This window comes from Psammomys obesus, unplaced genomic scaffold (assembly GCF_907164565.1).
Source record: "Psammomys obesus unplaced genomic scaffold, mPsaObe1.curated_primary_1811, whole genome shotgun sequence".
In the NCBI taxonomy this organism is placed as follows: Eukaryota; Metazoa; Chordata; class Mammalia; order Rodentia; family Muridae; genus Psammomys; species Psammomys obesus.
In genome coordinates this window covers 3,881,766-3,896,824 of record NW_026591711.1, presented here as the reverse complement: position 1 = coordinate 3,896,824, position 15,059 = coordinate 3,881,766, and the positions used below count along the sequence as shown (strand labels likewise).

General features: G+C 48.6%; 1 protein-coding gene across 1 annotated transcript in view; it reads left to right on the top strand.

Annotated features, from left to right (window-relative positions):
- The window catches only part of Jazf1 (JAZF zinc finger 1), a 112,533-nt gene that overhangs the window by 93,843 nt on the left and 3,631 nt on the right, over positions 1-15,059 (top strand). Inside the window, exon 3 of the mRNA XM_055611795.1 lies at positions 10,833-11,002. Coding sequence (XP_055467770.1) covers positions 10,833-11,002 — 170 coding nt within the window. The remainder of the gene's footprint in view (positions 1-10,832; positions 11,003-15,059) is intronic.

Genomic DNA, 15,059 nt, shown 5'->3' with positions numbered 1-15,059 from the left:
GCCTGGGGCAGGGCAGCCGTGGTTTCTGCTCTTGGCGGGCTGTATCACCATCGTGCCTGTTGTGAGTAGTGCTTGCTTTTAGAGCACGCTTTCAGCAGTCGCTTGAGTGGGAAATTCTCACCCTTCCTTTTTCTTCCAGTCACCATTCCACAGTTTGTCATCCTTGTGTCGGCTGACTGAAACGCAGCCCGGCTGATCAGAAAGCCTGCCTGGTACATACAGCATATAAAACAACATCACTGGTGCTGTTAGGAAGCCAAACGGGCTTCTTAAACAGCAGAAGTACTCTCATAAAACTCATTTTTCATGCAGCACAGGCTGTAGTTTCCACATGGGATAAAGTGTGAAACTAAGCTTTTATGGGAGCGCGCTGAGATCGGTGTGAACTTTCAGTGACTCTCATGACATTATTCCCTAGAGAAGCAACTTATTTTCTGTTGTGGCACATTTTCATGTCCTGGGCTCTGTCTGGGGAGAGACAATTACCCCTTTGCAATAGAAATTGTGCTCGCTTGCTGACTCTTAATCATCTCTTCTTCTGGCCACTGCAGTACCTACTCCTATCATCCTTTCTTCCCAGGCTCCCTCGAGCTTCCTCTCAGGGTAGCCTAATATTCTGCTTGCTTTGAGGTGAATCCACACCTTTTGTTTCATAATTAGGAAAGGCACCAGCGTACCCATAGTAGCCTTTGGGCAGAGGCTTAGCACTGCAGAGAAAAGACAACTTCAGCAAAGCACGTATGCTCAAACTTCCAGTCATTCAGAGTGAGCCCTCAGGCTGGGGGTGGCAGCCCAGGCCTGTAATCCGAGCACTTGGGAAGCAGAGGCAGGCACAGACCTGTTCACGGTCATTCTCTACTACACAGTGAGCTACATGAGATATTACCTAAAAAAAAAAAAAAAGTAATCCCTCTTAAATCTGGCCTACCTCTATCCTTGCATGCTTCACGGTGTGCTAGGGAACTCTGCGTGTGCCCAAGGCCTCCACACCTCATTAAAGAGACGACAGTGCATCTTGTTTATCCCTGGGTCTCCAATAATATGAGTGAATTAATGAACGCCCTCCTCCCAGTAAGGCCCCACTCCTTTGCTATGCCTTGCAGCTGTACTTCCCTGGATCTGGCCCAACCTACTGTCCTCCTGAGGCAGCGCACCCTTCATGACATTGCCTGGCAGGCCAGCCCTCTCTTAGGCTGTAAGACTGGAAACTATGTTGGAGAACCCATACAATTCAGCAGCCTTTATGCCTGCTAGCTAGCCACTCTCTACCACTAGGCTACAGATTAGCTCTCTTCTCACTTTTTGTTGGTCATTTGTAAGACTTACTTTGCTTTTAATTGTATTTTGGTTGGGGAAGGGTAGGTACACATGGCCTCAGGTGCCCACAGACACCAGAGGCATCAAATACCCCTGCAGCTGGAGGTACAGGCAGCCATGCACCACCCAACATGGGTTCCAGGAATTGAGTTCAGGTCCTCTGAAAGACGGATGAGCCATCTTTCCAGCCCTTGTGTTTAAGACATGGCCCCACTAAGCTGCCCAGGCAGGCCTTGAACCTGCAGTCTCCTGCCTCAGTCTCCTGCGTAGCTAGGATTGTAGGCCTGTGCCATCCATCGTGCCTGGCCTTGTGAACATTCTTAATGAAGAGAACCGTTCTATGTGACTTGTGGCCATTGCTTTAAAAACACTCCTAGAGAGCAAAGGCAGGCTTCCCTGAGATCATGGTAAAGCATGTGAAAGGACTGATGTCCCGGAGGCAAGTTTCACCTGTGTGACTGTTAGCTGCACTCACCCTCCACCCTCCTAACACTAAGGAAGTCAGGATAGCAGCAGCTCACTTCCTAGCATGCTGGCCATGCTCCTTCCACTCACCTAAAAGTGCCTCCTCCTCCCCTCTCTCTCTGTTTTGGTTTGTTTGGTTTGGGTTTTTTGTTTGTTTTGTTTGTTTTTTGCTAGCCTTAAATTTATACACAGTGTCTGTTGATAGTCTTTGAATATTTAAGACTGCAGTTCTCTGAGCTGAGGTGCTGATGGTCAGAAATGGCTTCAAGGTTTTGAACTTTCATGTAAGACACTATATTCTACATTAGGACACATAAGGACATGGCCTGCAGCAGTCTCCTGAATACACACACATCTTTCTGTGCCTTTCTGTCCTTCCATGTCATTCTGTTAATGTCAGTCATGCCCTTCTAAATTGATTTCTGGGCAAATACTGCTTGAAATTGATTTTACTTGCAAATACTGCTTGAAAGGCCACGGCTCAGGAATCTCCATATAACTTCATCAACATGTCCTTAGCAGCAGCTAGAAAATCAAGGAGAAAAGTCACAATGTCAAGCCCCACAGTGAATTACTGGGGTTCCTGGTGGTTAGTCAGATAGGCAAGATGGTGTCATTTCTGATAACCTAGAGTTTCTTAAAACAATATGGAGTCTTTAGACATAGAACAAGACATGACATGTCGGGGGTATAAAAGGGACAGTATTTCTTGTACTTCCAGGCACTTCCTTTCTCATGTCTCAGGAGGAAGAACCAGGAAGTAGCACCATATACTGCCCTGGGAGGAGCTGGGCCAGACTCCTAGTGACAGAGACTCCTGCTGGGGACAGTAACGGAAACCATACTTCCAGCCCAGAGCCCAGCCAGTTTGACTCCTCAGTGAGAGGAAAATGGGGAGGCCTGCTTTGTAGTCTTCCAGAGGAAGGAAAGGATAACAAGGTTCAGTGATTAGGTCTTCTTGAGAAAAGGACTAGGTTTTTTCTAGGTGTGTCATTGTTTTTCATCTTTTCCTGAGAGAATGGCCACTTGTACACAGAGTATCTTACTGTTGTGTCGTGAGACTGCTTCAAAGTCCATTTCCCATTTTTAGATGTGGGTGTGAATAGCCTGGAGCTTGCCTCACGTTAAGCCTGGGACCTTGGGCCTGTGATGACAACCACATTCTTTGCCAGAATATCAGAAGAATGGTTTCCAGTATCATTCCCGTCTGAAACCTCTTGAGCCAGGCTACCATAGTCTACATTGTTCTCAGCATGACTGTCTTCCATGCTGCTTCTTAAAGTATTCAACCACTTCTCTAGTCCAAAGTTACAAAATCTTTCATATTCCTCTAATAAACATGGCCAAGCCTATCACAGCCATATCTCAGTCCCTGGTACAAACATCTGTCTGTTACTCTTGTTGTAAAGAAACACCATGACCAAGACAGCTCTCATAAAAGAACAAATTTAATTAAGAGATTTCTTATAGCTTTAGAGGGTTAGTCTGTGCCCATTACGGTGGGAAGCAAATGGGCATGGCACTGGAGCAGGAGCTGAGAGTTGCACTTCCTGACCCACAATCAGAGAGAGAGAGATTGAGCCTGGTGTGGGCTTTTGAAACCTCAAAGTCCATCCTCAGTGACATACTTCCTCCAGCAAGGCCACACCTACTATAGCAAGGCCACACCTACTTCAACAATTCCACAACTCCTAATCCTCCCCTAAGCAATTCCACTAACTGAGCTAGTGACTCAGCATTCAAACAAACTGGCCTATCGGGGTTATTATCATTCAGCCAGCACAGAGTGCTTAGAAGTTAAAATGTCCAATAATGGAAATGCATCTCTGTAGAGACAAATTTTAGAATAAATCTCTCAAAGGGGGGGCGGTCAGATTTAAAAAGCAAAAGTGGGGTAAGGGCCAGCAGGATGGCTCAGCAAGTAAAGTGCTGGCTGTGCAGCCCGGCAATTTGTCTTCAGTCCCTGGAAACATCCCACCCCACCCCCGAAACAGAGCTGGATGTGGTGGTGCACAGATGTAATCCCAGAACTCTTGCAGCAAGATCTGGGACAGGAGAATCCCTAGAAGCTCACAGGGGTAGAGTGGCAGAAGCAAGAGAGCCTGTCCCAACGTGGTGCAGTGACTCCCATGAGTTGTCCTCTGATCTCCACACATGTGCTGTAATCCACATGCGAGGGCACATACACACCCACAGTTACACACACCCAAATAATAAACTCAGAAGTAAAAGCTAACAGAGCAGCTCCGTGACAGAGCACTTGCCTGGCATGCATAAGGCTTTAGGCTCACACCCAACACTACAAACAAGCAGAGGTTATTTAAAAAAAAAAAATACTAGAGACTAGTGAGAAGAGCCCATGTTCCACGAGCATATGACCAGGGTTCGAGACCCTAGCACCCATGTAAAAATGGGTGCATGGCTGTTCACCTGTGTGACGTCAGCACTGGGGAACAGTGGGTAGTAGATCCTGTTATGGCCAGCCAGCCCAGCCAAAGCAGCATGATTCTGGTTCAGTGAGTAACCCCGTCTTAAAAGAACACGACAGAGAGCAGGAGAGGGATACTCTGGGCATCCTCCATGTGCACTCCATGAACCACATACATGACAGCAGGTAGTCTTGGAGGTGCTGCATTTGAATAAAGAATTTACAGAAAGATAGATGACAGAGAACCCTGCGAAAGGGGCAGCATGGTGGGAGACACAAGGAGATGTCCAGTTAGGGACAAAACCACCCCCAGGGCAGAAGCCACCAAGGCCTGGCCTGGAAGGATTAGAACAAGAGTGAGCATGCTAGGAGAAGGTGACTCATGAAGAGCAGCAACAGAGCCAGGAGAGGGAAGGCAGGGTGGGTGCTGAGTTTAAACAAGCGGTTTCCTCTTCTGTGGGAGACTGCATTGACTCCGTGGAAGCAGTGTGGGACACTGTGAGACACAGGCCTTGGAGTGAGACCACAGGCACCTCCCTCAGTCTGCCACAGAGGGGCGTTGTGACCTCAACAAGTCTTTCTGCTCCTTGGCCTGTTTGAAGTAACATGAAGAGAATTTAACCAGATGTGCTTGCACATACCTGTGATCCTAACACCCGAGAGGCCGAGGCAGGAGGATCGCACGTTCAAGGCAAAGCTGAGCTACGTAATAAGATCATTTCTCAAAAATAAGCTAAATAGAAATTATTGTTTGTGAAGCAAACAAACCTTGATAGACATACTTTGGAGTCCAAACCAGGAAGTAAAGCAAGGTGGCCTTCATTGCTTTCTAATTGTCCTGACCAACTGAGCCTCCATGTTCTGCTAGCCCAAGATCAGCACTCCTCCCTTGCTGCCTGCCTGCCTCCATATCCCCTAGCTTTTCATTCTGCTCTATTTCTAAAATCATTTTATATGGCTTATTTTAAATGCATTTATTTGACACAGTCTCAAACTAACCCTGGAACTTAGCCCCCTCCTCAGCCTCCTATGCCAGGAAGACTTCAGGAGTTCCCGCATGTACCATCAGCCAGCCTCCTCGTCCTCTTACGTCTTGCAGATTCTTACAACCCCAGGATAGCCACAGCCAAGTATAGAAACGATGAAGTGTGAGTGGAGCCTATGGGAACCAGTATGTCATGTGTAGGTTTTATAGGCATCATGAGCATTTGTTTGACTTGCCTGTTTTAAAAACATTTTCTTTATTGTTTTTAAGTAAATGCTTATTTTTCATCCTTTTATTTTACACACATAGGTGTTTTGCCTGCATGTGTGTCTGTTCACCTTTTGCATGCAGCATTACATTTTACCTTAGTTATTTGACACCGTATTTAGAAATGTTTAAGTTTGTTCAGTAGAAACATTTAGGGGTAAGCAAGCACAAGGAGTTCTTAAATTTTCTTATTTAAAAAAAAAAAAAAGTTCTTTTTGGGTGTGGTAGCATGTGCCTATAACCCTAGCACTGAGAGTCACGTTCAAAGCCAGGCTGCTCTGCATAATAAGTTCCAGGCCAGCCAGCTATGTAGTGAGGCTCTGTCACACTAACAAAACCCCCAGGGCTAGAAAGATGGCTCAGTTGTAAGAGTACAGCCTGCCTGGCAGAGGACCCACATTCAGATCCAAGAATCCACAACAGGTAGCTCATGACTGCCTGTTAATGCCAGCTCCAGGGTCCCACACTCCTTGGCCTGTGAGGGCCTCACCCTCATGTGCTTGCACCCACATCCGGACACACCCATACAAATAATCAAACATAGAAATCAAGCTTTTAAAATTTCAGCCAATTAAGCAAGCACAAGAAAGCAGACCTTGCCCAAATGTGGTAGTGTGAGCCTGTAAGAGCGGTGCTCAGAGAAGGAGGGCAGGGATCCAAGCTCTAACGCCAGCCTGGGACCTAGCAAGTCCCATCTCAGACAAGTAACCCAAACCCCAGGCCTTTACCTAGTAAGGTTTCAGGTGGCAATAATGTGAGGTAAGCTGTTAGTTTCCTTCTTGTTTAGGGAGGTGGCCAGTGATTGTAGGGGTCAGGACCAGAGGCGGGGGCTGAGAGGTGAGTCAGCGGTTAAGGATACATACTGTCCATGCAGAGGACCCGAGTTCTGTTCACCACTGCCTGTAACTCCAGGGGACCTGGCATCCTTCCGACCTCTGCAGGCACCGGCACTCGGATGCGCGCTACCTACACACAGACGTTCACACGTACATCTAACTTAAAACAGGAAGTAAATCTTTACAAACACAGCAGAGTTCAGATCCCAGCACAGGACAGGCCAGAAGTCTCCACAAAAGCTGTAACCGGAGCTCCAAGGGTGAAGACAAGACGGTTGCTGGGGAGGGGTAGTGATACCCCATAATGAGCTGAGCCTAGGAGCAAGGAGGTGAAGAGTCTTCCAGGAGCAGCGCAGGGCCCTGGGGAGCCACTCCCTGTGGCCATCCCCAGTTGGCGTGGACTGTTGGTCCAGCTCCGGGGAAGTGGCCCTTGCTGATGAGCTGATTAATGCTAGACACACGGTGCGCAGAAAGGTGGCCTGCAGATACGGCTGCCAGAACCTGACACCCAGGAGGGTCTGAATTTGCTGTCACTGCAGTTACCACTGCTGCTTGAATATTAATGACCTGCATTCTAAAAAGTGGCATATTGGGTTTCTGGAAAGGCTGGCTTATCTTATCCAGATGTCACTATTAAGTTTAGAACTACAAAGGATGAGCAGAGTTTTCTATCGGGATAAAGGGCTCTGCAAAGGGAAGTGAGGGCAGAGAGTGGAAGAGAAAGGACAAGGTTGGAAATTACCCTGTGGCTCTTGAGAATAAATGGCACAAACAGCAGGGCTTGTGGGCAGTGACATAGGGTCTATCCAGACAGCAGCTGTGAACAGCTGCGTGTGGTTAAGAGACCACCTTGATATTTTCCCTGTGATTCACAAACAGGTTCTTTTAAAACCTTTGCCAGCAACCTGTAGGAGTTTCTAGGCTGTCCTGTGGAATATGACTGTCCTATCCCAGAGTCCTCTCTGCTAGCTTTGCTTATTTCCCAAATTAGAAGTTCTGCTCTGAATGAGCAAGCAAGGTACAAAAGCCTTCACTGTACATTTTGCCAACTCCCATCATGCCTGCCCTGTGCCCCTGTGGTGAGGAATGTGAAAGTGGGGGATACAGAGGTGGAAAAGTTAACCTAGGAAAAGATCAGAGTCACTAGGTTTTCTACGCAACAGAACAGGTTAATTTACATTTCTTGTGGAAACATTAATGGCGACCATGTTCACACTGCTGAATGTTTGTCTAAGATGCTCAAAGAAGAATCACTTTCCTGGGCTCACATAGCCTGTCAAGGGCAGCGCATGGGCCCAGCCTGTGCCCCCAGCCTGGACTCTGCACTGGAGATAAAAGGGGGTGCTCTACCAGCACTGCCAGGCCAAGGCAGACACGACCCAACTTCCTGTGGGCTCCTTCCTGCCTTTTCTTTATGATGACTGTAGAAAACGATGGGAGGCTGCTTTTATGCAGGTATATAACAAAGTTTGTGCAGATTACCCCAGTTCCCTCCCTTCCCCTTTTCCGTTTCCTGAACGGCTCGTTTATTTGTTTGTTTTGAGACAGGGTCACACAGGTTATCCTGGCTAACGGGGGACTCTCTTTGAAGACCAAGCTGGCCTCAGACTTATAGAAGTCCACCGGTCTTTGGCTCCTGAGTACTGGGATTAAAGGCATCCATCACCATGGCCAGCTTCTGAACTGGCTTTTCTAATAGCATTATCTGTAATATGTACATGTAGTAGGAAGTAGGTTTTCTTCCTCTTGCCTGTAGCTCCCAGAATAATGACTCATGTGACTCATTAAATATTAAACAAATACCTAAGCCATATAGTTAGGCTCTTCTGACTAGCTCATAACTTAAAATAACCCATTATTCTAATCTACATTTTGTCACATGGCTGGTTACCTGAGCTCAGGCACCATGCATCCATCTTCCTCACATACTGGTGTCGAGTCTCCCATACCTGGCTCTAACCCAGAATCCCTTCTGCCTGCCAGAAGTTTCACCTATTTCCTGCCTTGGCCATAGTTTTTTTTTGTTTTTTTAATTAACAGGTGTTGCATGCATATAATACACAAGGCATTCCTTGTACATGTAGTATTTTGATATTAATATTCTGATTTTCTTACATTTTATCCATTTATTTGAGTACTCACTACATGTCAGCCCTCCTATGCTGGATGTGCTGTTGACGGTAGTTATAATCTTTAAGCTTGCAAAGAAGATACTTGTATCACTTTCATGAAAAATAAAAAGGCAAATAAACTGTCCCTCAGCTAACACAAGCAAGGTGTGAACCCAGCTTTGACAGCTCTTTGTTCTAGGAGGTCATTCTTATGCATTGCCTCCCAGCCAAGGGAGGGGAAGAGTTCCCTGCAGTCCCCTCAGGCTCTGTGGTGCAGCAGTAAATAGGGGTATGCATACATTTACCCAGTCCAGTACCTGCAGTGCATTGTACTTCATATTCTCACACCACCTTTGACTCTGAAAGTATCCTACCTTATGACATCCCTGCCTGTCTGCTTTGGCTTTGGCCCATGTGTTTTCCATCACCCCAACTCTTGCCCTCTCATGGTCTGGTCCCTTTTGATCCAGTTTAGTTTTAAAATTTTATCTTCTACTGGGCTTCATTAAGAGGGTTCCCCACCTCCTCCCCCAAGTTGTAAGTGCTGAATGGTTCTTGCTTTTCAGGTGAACAAATTAGCCCAATTAGATGGTAAATCAGTCATTCTTACTTTCTAAAGTCTGCTGAAGAGCTTTCTTGCCAGCAGGCAATTTAGAGGACAACAGCATGTGGCCTTTGTTTAGGAGTAAAACATCTTATGCAATGCCCTACACAGAAGCAGCCTTAGAGGGTGCTCGGGACAGACTGGAATAGCGGTGGCCAAGGGACACTCGTCTGGGGTGAGCATTTCCAAGCTTGCTTGCGCTTATTTTAGGTGGAGGTGGGCGTTACAGGCCAGTACAGCAGGCTTGGCTAAAACCCACTTTTAATGGAAGCCTTGTTTTAGTCGAATAATTCCTCAGTACCTTACCCTCTACCACCCCTCACTCTTCTCGAAGAGTTCCTAGTAGGCAACAGAAAAGAAAAGCCTGAATTCTACCCAGGTAAGTGCTAAGAGCCAGGGACCCTGTGCAGGACTACTGGTGAGCTGTAAGCCTTGGGTTAAGGAGGTAGCCCAGGGGAATGGCGCCTCTTCAGAGCTAATAGAGAGCACAGACACATCTTAACCTGAACAGGGCTGAGCGTCCTCCCCCCTCAGAGTTACTACAGGAATGAGTGAGATAAGGCATAGGGCTTACGTGAAACAATAGTGGGCACTAAATAAATGCACAATGCCCTCCTTCCTGGACCTTTTCAACTCTCAGCCTCAAATGATGGTGTCCGTGGCTGCTGGCTCTACTGCTCTTCAAACAGTCTTATTAATGCCTATTAAAATGAAACCCAATAAAAGTGCCAATATTTGGTGTTGAAATAATTGATGTTGCAGAGCAAGCCTATGAAGCACCTAGGCAGGCCACTGGTGCAATTTAGCCTCACACCTGGGGGATGAATTTCACAACTGTAATTGCTACCATATAATTCTTATTAATGTTGTGCTATAATTCCTATTTATTCCACGGGGCTTGTAAATGCATTAGGACTTGTCAACATATTATTTTACACTGTTTATGATCTGTAGAATTATGTCCTTCAGGGTTGTATTGTGCAAAAGTGCAAAATAAATGGCTTTGGGCCTCTTTCATTAAAAAGAGTAAAATGGGACCACTGTTGAAGTGGTCCTCCAGCCCAGCTGTCCCGAAGCCAGAAAAGCTGAGTCTTGATTCAATTCCTGGCAAAGCCCCTTTCATCTTTAGGAATATAAAAGGATTCGCCTTCCATTCTGAGTAGTGCTTCAGTCAGGCCTTCTGGGAAGTGTCTGGCTAGAAGGCAGATGAGATAGGAAGGTGGGGAAGGAATGTTGTCTGTACCAGAAGCCAGACCTATACCTCAAAGCTCTTGGCATTTCTGGCCCCCTTGCTCCTTGGCTTGGGGTAGCCCCCGTCTAGTTCACAGCAGCCTCCATAGACTGGCTAAAGCTCCAGCACGGGTCCCTTCTTGGCAGATACCTGAACATGTGAAGTGTAATTCCCTCCCAGAGCTCTTTGTACCTTCTAGACTAGGAAAGCAGAAAACCAAGGGACAGAGTTCTGCCTGAGTTGGGATCTAGCTGGTATGTATATTTAGAAGGGTCTGTCATTTTTGACGATTTGTACTTGGGCCCTTGGAGCCGTCCTGGTCCCTTTGCAGCCACAGGTGGGCCTATCTGTCATCTTGTTACAGAAAAAGGTCCTTATTCCAGCAGCTTCTCGGTGTGGATTGCTGGGAAGCTTTTACCCCGGTCTTTCCCTCCCCAGGAGTAACTGCAATCTGTTTGGGTCTAGAGTGCCCTCTTCTAGAGCACCTATGGCTGCCACTACTGCTGGTTCGGCTGTCCTGCATCTGGGACAGGCCAGTGGGTAAGAGGCAGCCTCTGATGGTCCTCGCACATCTCTTCTGCTCTGCAGGCAGCGAGTATGATGAGGAGGAGGTGGACTATGAGGAGTCAGACAGCGATGAGTCCTGGACCACAGAGAGCGCCATCAGCTCCGAAGCGATCCTCAGCTCCATGTGCATGAACGGTGGGGAAGAGAAGCCTTTTGCCTGCCCAGTTCCCGGATGTAAAAAGAGATACAAGGTAAAGGAAAGGTCTCCCCACTCTACTTTGTGTAGCTGCCTGGCAAAGAAAGTTGTAAGATAGCTGCCCTTTCACTATTCCTTTTTGTTTGTTTTTGTTTTTTGAAGACAGGGTCTCTGTAGTTATGGCTGTCCTGGACTGGCTTTGTTGACCAGGCTGGCCTTGAACTCAGAGAGGTCTGCCTGTCTCTGCCTCCCTAGTGCTGGGATTAAAGGCGTGCTCCCTTTGCAATTCTAAAGAGCCAACCAATAGGCCAGGGATAGACACCTCCTCTCCACTGTTGGTGGGTGCAAGGTCCTCACGTGCATGTATGTGCCCGTGATGAGCCCTGGCTGGGGCCCTGAATGGTGGCAGGGCTTCTCCTTTGACTTGTGTGGGAAATTAAAGTGGATGAGTTCTTTTGTAGGAGGCTCTGGCAGGGGTCCTCTGAGCTGGTCAGCATACCCAGTGCAGGAGGCTGGGGCGTCAGTGGAGACGAGGCTTAGAAGGCAGCAGGGACTGACTGCGCTCCATCCAGCATCACTGACACAGCGAGGACTGTGTCAGCCTGCTCATGTGCCAAACGCTTTCTTCAGTGGACAGATCTCCAGGTGGCTGGGCCTGTAAAAGCTCCAGCCAGCTTACAGAGCGCCCTGGAAAACGGGGCCGGGTGTTTACCTTCCAGCTGAGCAGTTCTTGCCCTGCCCTGCCCCCATAAAAGACCAGGACAAGAAAATGCTTTGATTTCCCCTCGCTCCAGCTTCCGCTCTGTCCACCTGCTGTGCCTCTAACAGTCCTAGCACTAGGTGACTTGGGTAGCTGGTGGTACTAACTTTTCAACTGCTGAGGACAAAACAGTAAAAGAAACCAACAAGGAGAAATGTCTGCAGGAAGTTCCCACAGGTGTTAGCAGCTCTTTAAAGTTCAGCTGTGGTAGAAATGAAAAGCTCCCAAGCACGCCTGCTAGACTTGAGGGCACACCAACTTGCCCTGTCTGTCATAGTGACTATTCCTAAAGGCTGGGAGATTGGCAGCACGAGCACGTCTCAGGCTGCTCCTTAAATCCGTGACTCTGAACCCAACTGAACAATGTAATCTCTGCTGTTAGACCAGCAGGTAAGTGAGCAACTCCCCTGCCCTGGGAACTGTCCAGATGGCCTTCATTAGCAAAGACAAACCCCAGGACAGAGATTCAAGAAGTCCTGAAGGGCTGCTCAGTCCAGTCAGCACACCTCGCAGAATACGCATGCGCAGCTTCTGTATCAAACCGTAGAGGGAACTCAGACTGTCACAGCACAGGACACCAAAGGGCAAAAGTGGATGGGGGCACCCCGGAGGGCAGCTCTCACTACAGAAAGCTAGACTGAGAGGCCATGCTTGTTCTGCCTGTGCTCCTCTCCTCGCCTCCTCACCAGTGCCTGAACCCTATTAGCAAGCCTGGCCCATCAGCCGTGCTAAGGGCAGATCTAAGTGATGGTTTGCATTGAGGGGGGACCTCTGACAAGGGAAGAAGAAATACAAGCTCCCCTTTCATTCTGGGCCAGGAGAATGGGGCATTCTCTCCTCTTCCCTCTAGCTGCATTCTTTTCTGTATTCTGTACCCCTAGACATTTGTGTCTCCTGATTCTTTTTAGCTGTCCAGCAGTTTATTCCTCTACCTATCTATGTCTGGGTCGACAGAGGCTTAAATGTTCTGTCCTTTTAAGGCCAAGGGCAAGCTTAGTGACCCTGTGCTTCAGGAGCTGTTTAGCTTCGGGCACATTCTCTAACAGATGACACAGGCAGATCTGTGGCTGTGAGGTAAGTGTTTCCCTTTCTGAACCAGACCATCAACTGATGCTACACTACAGAAGAGACCCAGGGCCACACCTCCCAGTGATGCTGAGCTTCCCTCAAGGATGCAGAGCAGCAGAACTGTTGTGATGGGATTAATTCATGTTCACCGCACGAGTTAATTCATGTTCACAACGAGTCGCTATGCTCTGGAATCAGGCAGAAGCCACAGGGGCAGCCGTATTGTTTATTCCCCAAACCAGTCAGATTTGAATTTTGCACTGCACTCAGCAGGGAGTCTCTGCCAAGTTAGTCTCTCACTGGACACTGACTCGGGAGAAGCTCTCATCACTCCTAGGTTCCTGGACTCCATGATAAGAGGAGGATGCGGGGCAGGCATTGACAGGAGGACATGGTGCCTGCATTTCCTTCACCTGGGAGGAACTTGTAGAGGAAGAAAAATACCTCCCACGCCAATAACTAGTAAAAGATAGGCTAAAAGGAGAGACGCATGTCTCATATGTGTGCACACAGGAAACAAGCAAGGACTGAGTAAGCAGTTTCCAGAGATGGCTTTGAGTCCCAGCTTGTCCCATCATCTTCCAAAGAGCAGTGATTGTTAGAGACGTGAAGGCAAGGGCAACACTAGCATAGTGCACAGGGGAGCAAATGGCTAAAGCTTTGCCAGCAGATTCTCTGGCACCATCTCCAGGCCCCCAGTGTCTGACTGACTTCAATGGAGAACCTTTGTTCTCCCCAGAAGAGAAGGTAGGCTGGGCGGACTGCTTTCTGCCCAACAGCCTCAGCGACATGCTCTGGGCCCCCCTACTTTCCTTCCTCCTTCAGGACCTCCTATCGTAGCTGTCCTGCCTCTGCCAGGCTGCCAGTGCCTGCTCTAGACTGTACTCTTACCGTACCCAGTGCTCCACAGGTGCCAGCCCACAGTTCCTCTCGGGCACCCAGCGCAGGCCCCTGGTGTGGCAAATAAACTCAGAACCGAGTGAAGGCACGCTGCCACGAGAAGAGGGGCGCGTGGCTCTCCACACTGACACCCTGGCATGGCAGCATGGTTTTTGTATGTGGTTTTTTTGTTCTGTTGTTTTCCAAATCCCTCCTAAGTGCTCCCTGCCATGGGCGCTGGCCCCTCCTCACACACCGCTGTGCAGCTTCCACTCTTCCCACACCCTGCCTCACCTCACCGCAGCTGCTCTCTGGAAGTGTCAGAGCAAGCCCAAGGCTCAGGTCTCCTCTTTGAAGACTGTAGTGGGGAGGGGGTAAATGTTTTGTGACAAGCAATGTGAAACAAAACAAGCCCCTTCCGGTGTCCCTGCTGAGAACGCGCAGGCAGGGAGACCTGTGTGAGCAGAGCATCTGCTCAGGTGCTGTGGTATTCCCACGAGGGGCTCCCCAGTGGATCCAGCCTCCTTCCGGCCTTCAGAAGCCCTGATGGGGGCCTCAGTGACAGGAGCTCAGCAGGACATGACCAGAACCTTCCGCGTGCTCCGTTAACTCCCGATTTTCCCTTTAGAAATGTGTCCTACTGTGTGCAGCGGCCCTGACTCCCACTCATAGCTCCACAAGAAAATCTTCCCTAACATCTCTTAAAAGCACTAGTTTAGGAAATATCAAACTTCTAATATTAGGGGAACAGAATCAAATTCTGCCAACAGGATTCTGTTCTTGAGGCGTCTCTGACAATGAAGGACTCATAAAGTAGCGTGGTTTGAGGGGAGAGCTGTTGGACACACACTTGGTCCTGAGCCTTGTCTGACGTGAGCCGCATGCCTGCCCACCACAGTCCTTCAGGGCCTTCCACACCGAGCCCCTGGAGCAGGAAAGGAGCGGCGTGCTGCTGCCGGCTCGCCCTCGGTGTAGGCGCTGCGCTGTGGAGGCAGCTGTGTGCCTCAGTGCTGCTGCTAAGAATCCCCAGTGCCTGCGGTCCCGCACTCGGGAGGCAGAGGCAGGTGCACCTCTGTGGGCTTGAGGCCAGCCTGGTCTACAAAGCGAGTCCAGGACAGCCAGTGATATACAGAGAACTCTGTCTTGGGGGGAAAAAAAAAAAGCCCCACTGCCAATTTATTTGGTTTCCCTCTAACCACCCCTCTCCTCAGCTGCTGTCTTCTCACTTTTCTTCCTCACCAAATTCCCCAAGAACTCTCACCACTTCCTTCCCTCACAACACCAAGGACCCCAAGGAACTAAATTTCAGCTTTCATATCCAGGGCATCACATACTGGATATATTTGGACTGAAGTGCCAACAACAAAGATGGGTCCTTTCCGCATCTGGACCTCAGGTCTCCTGC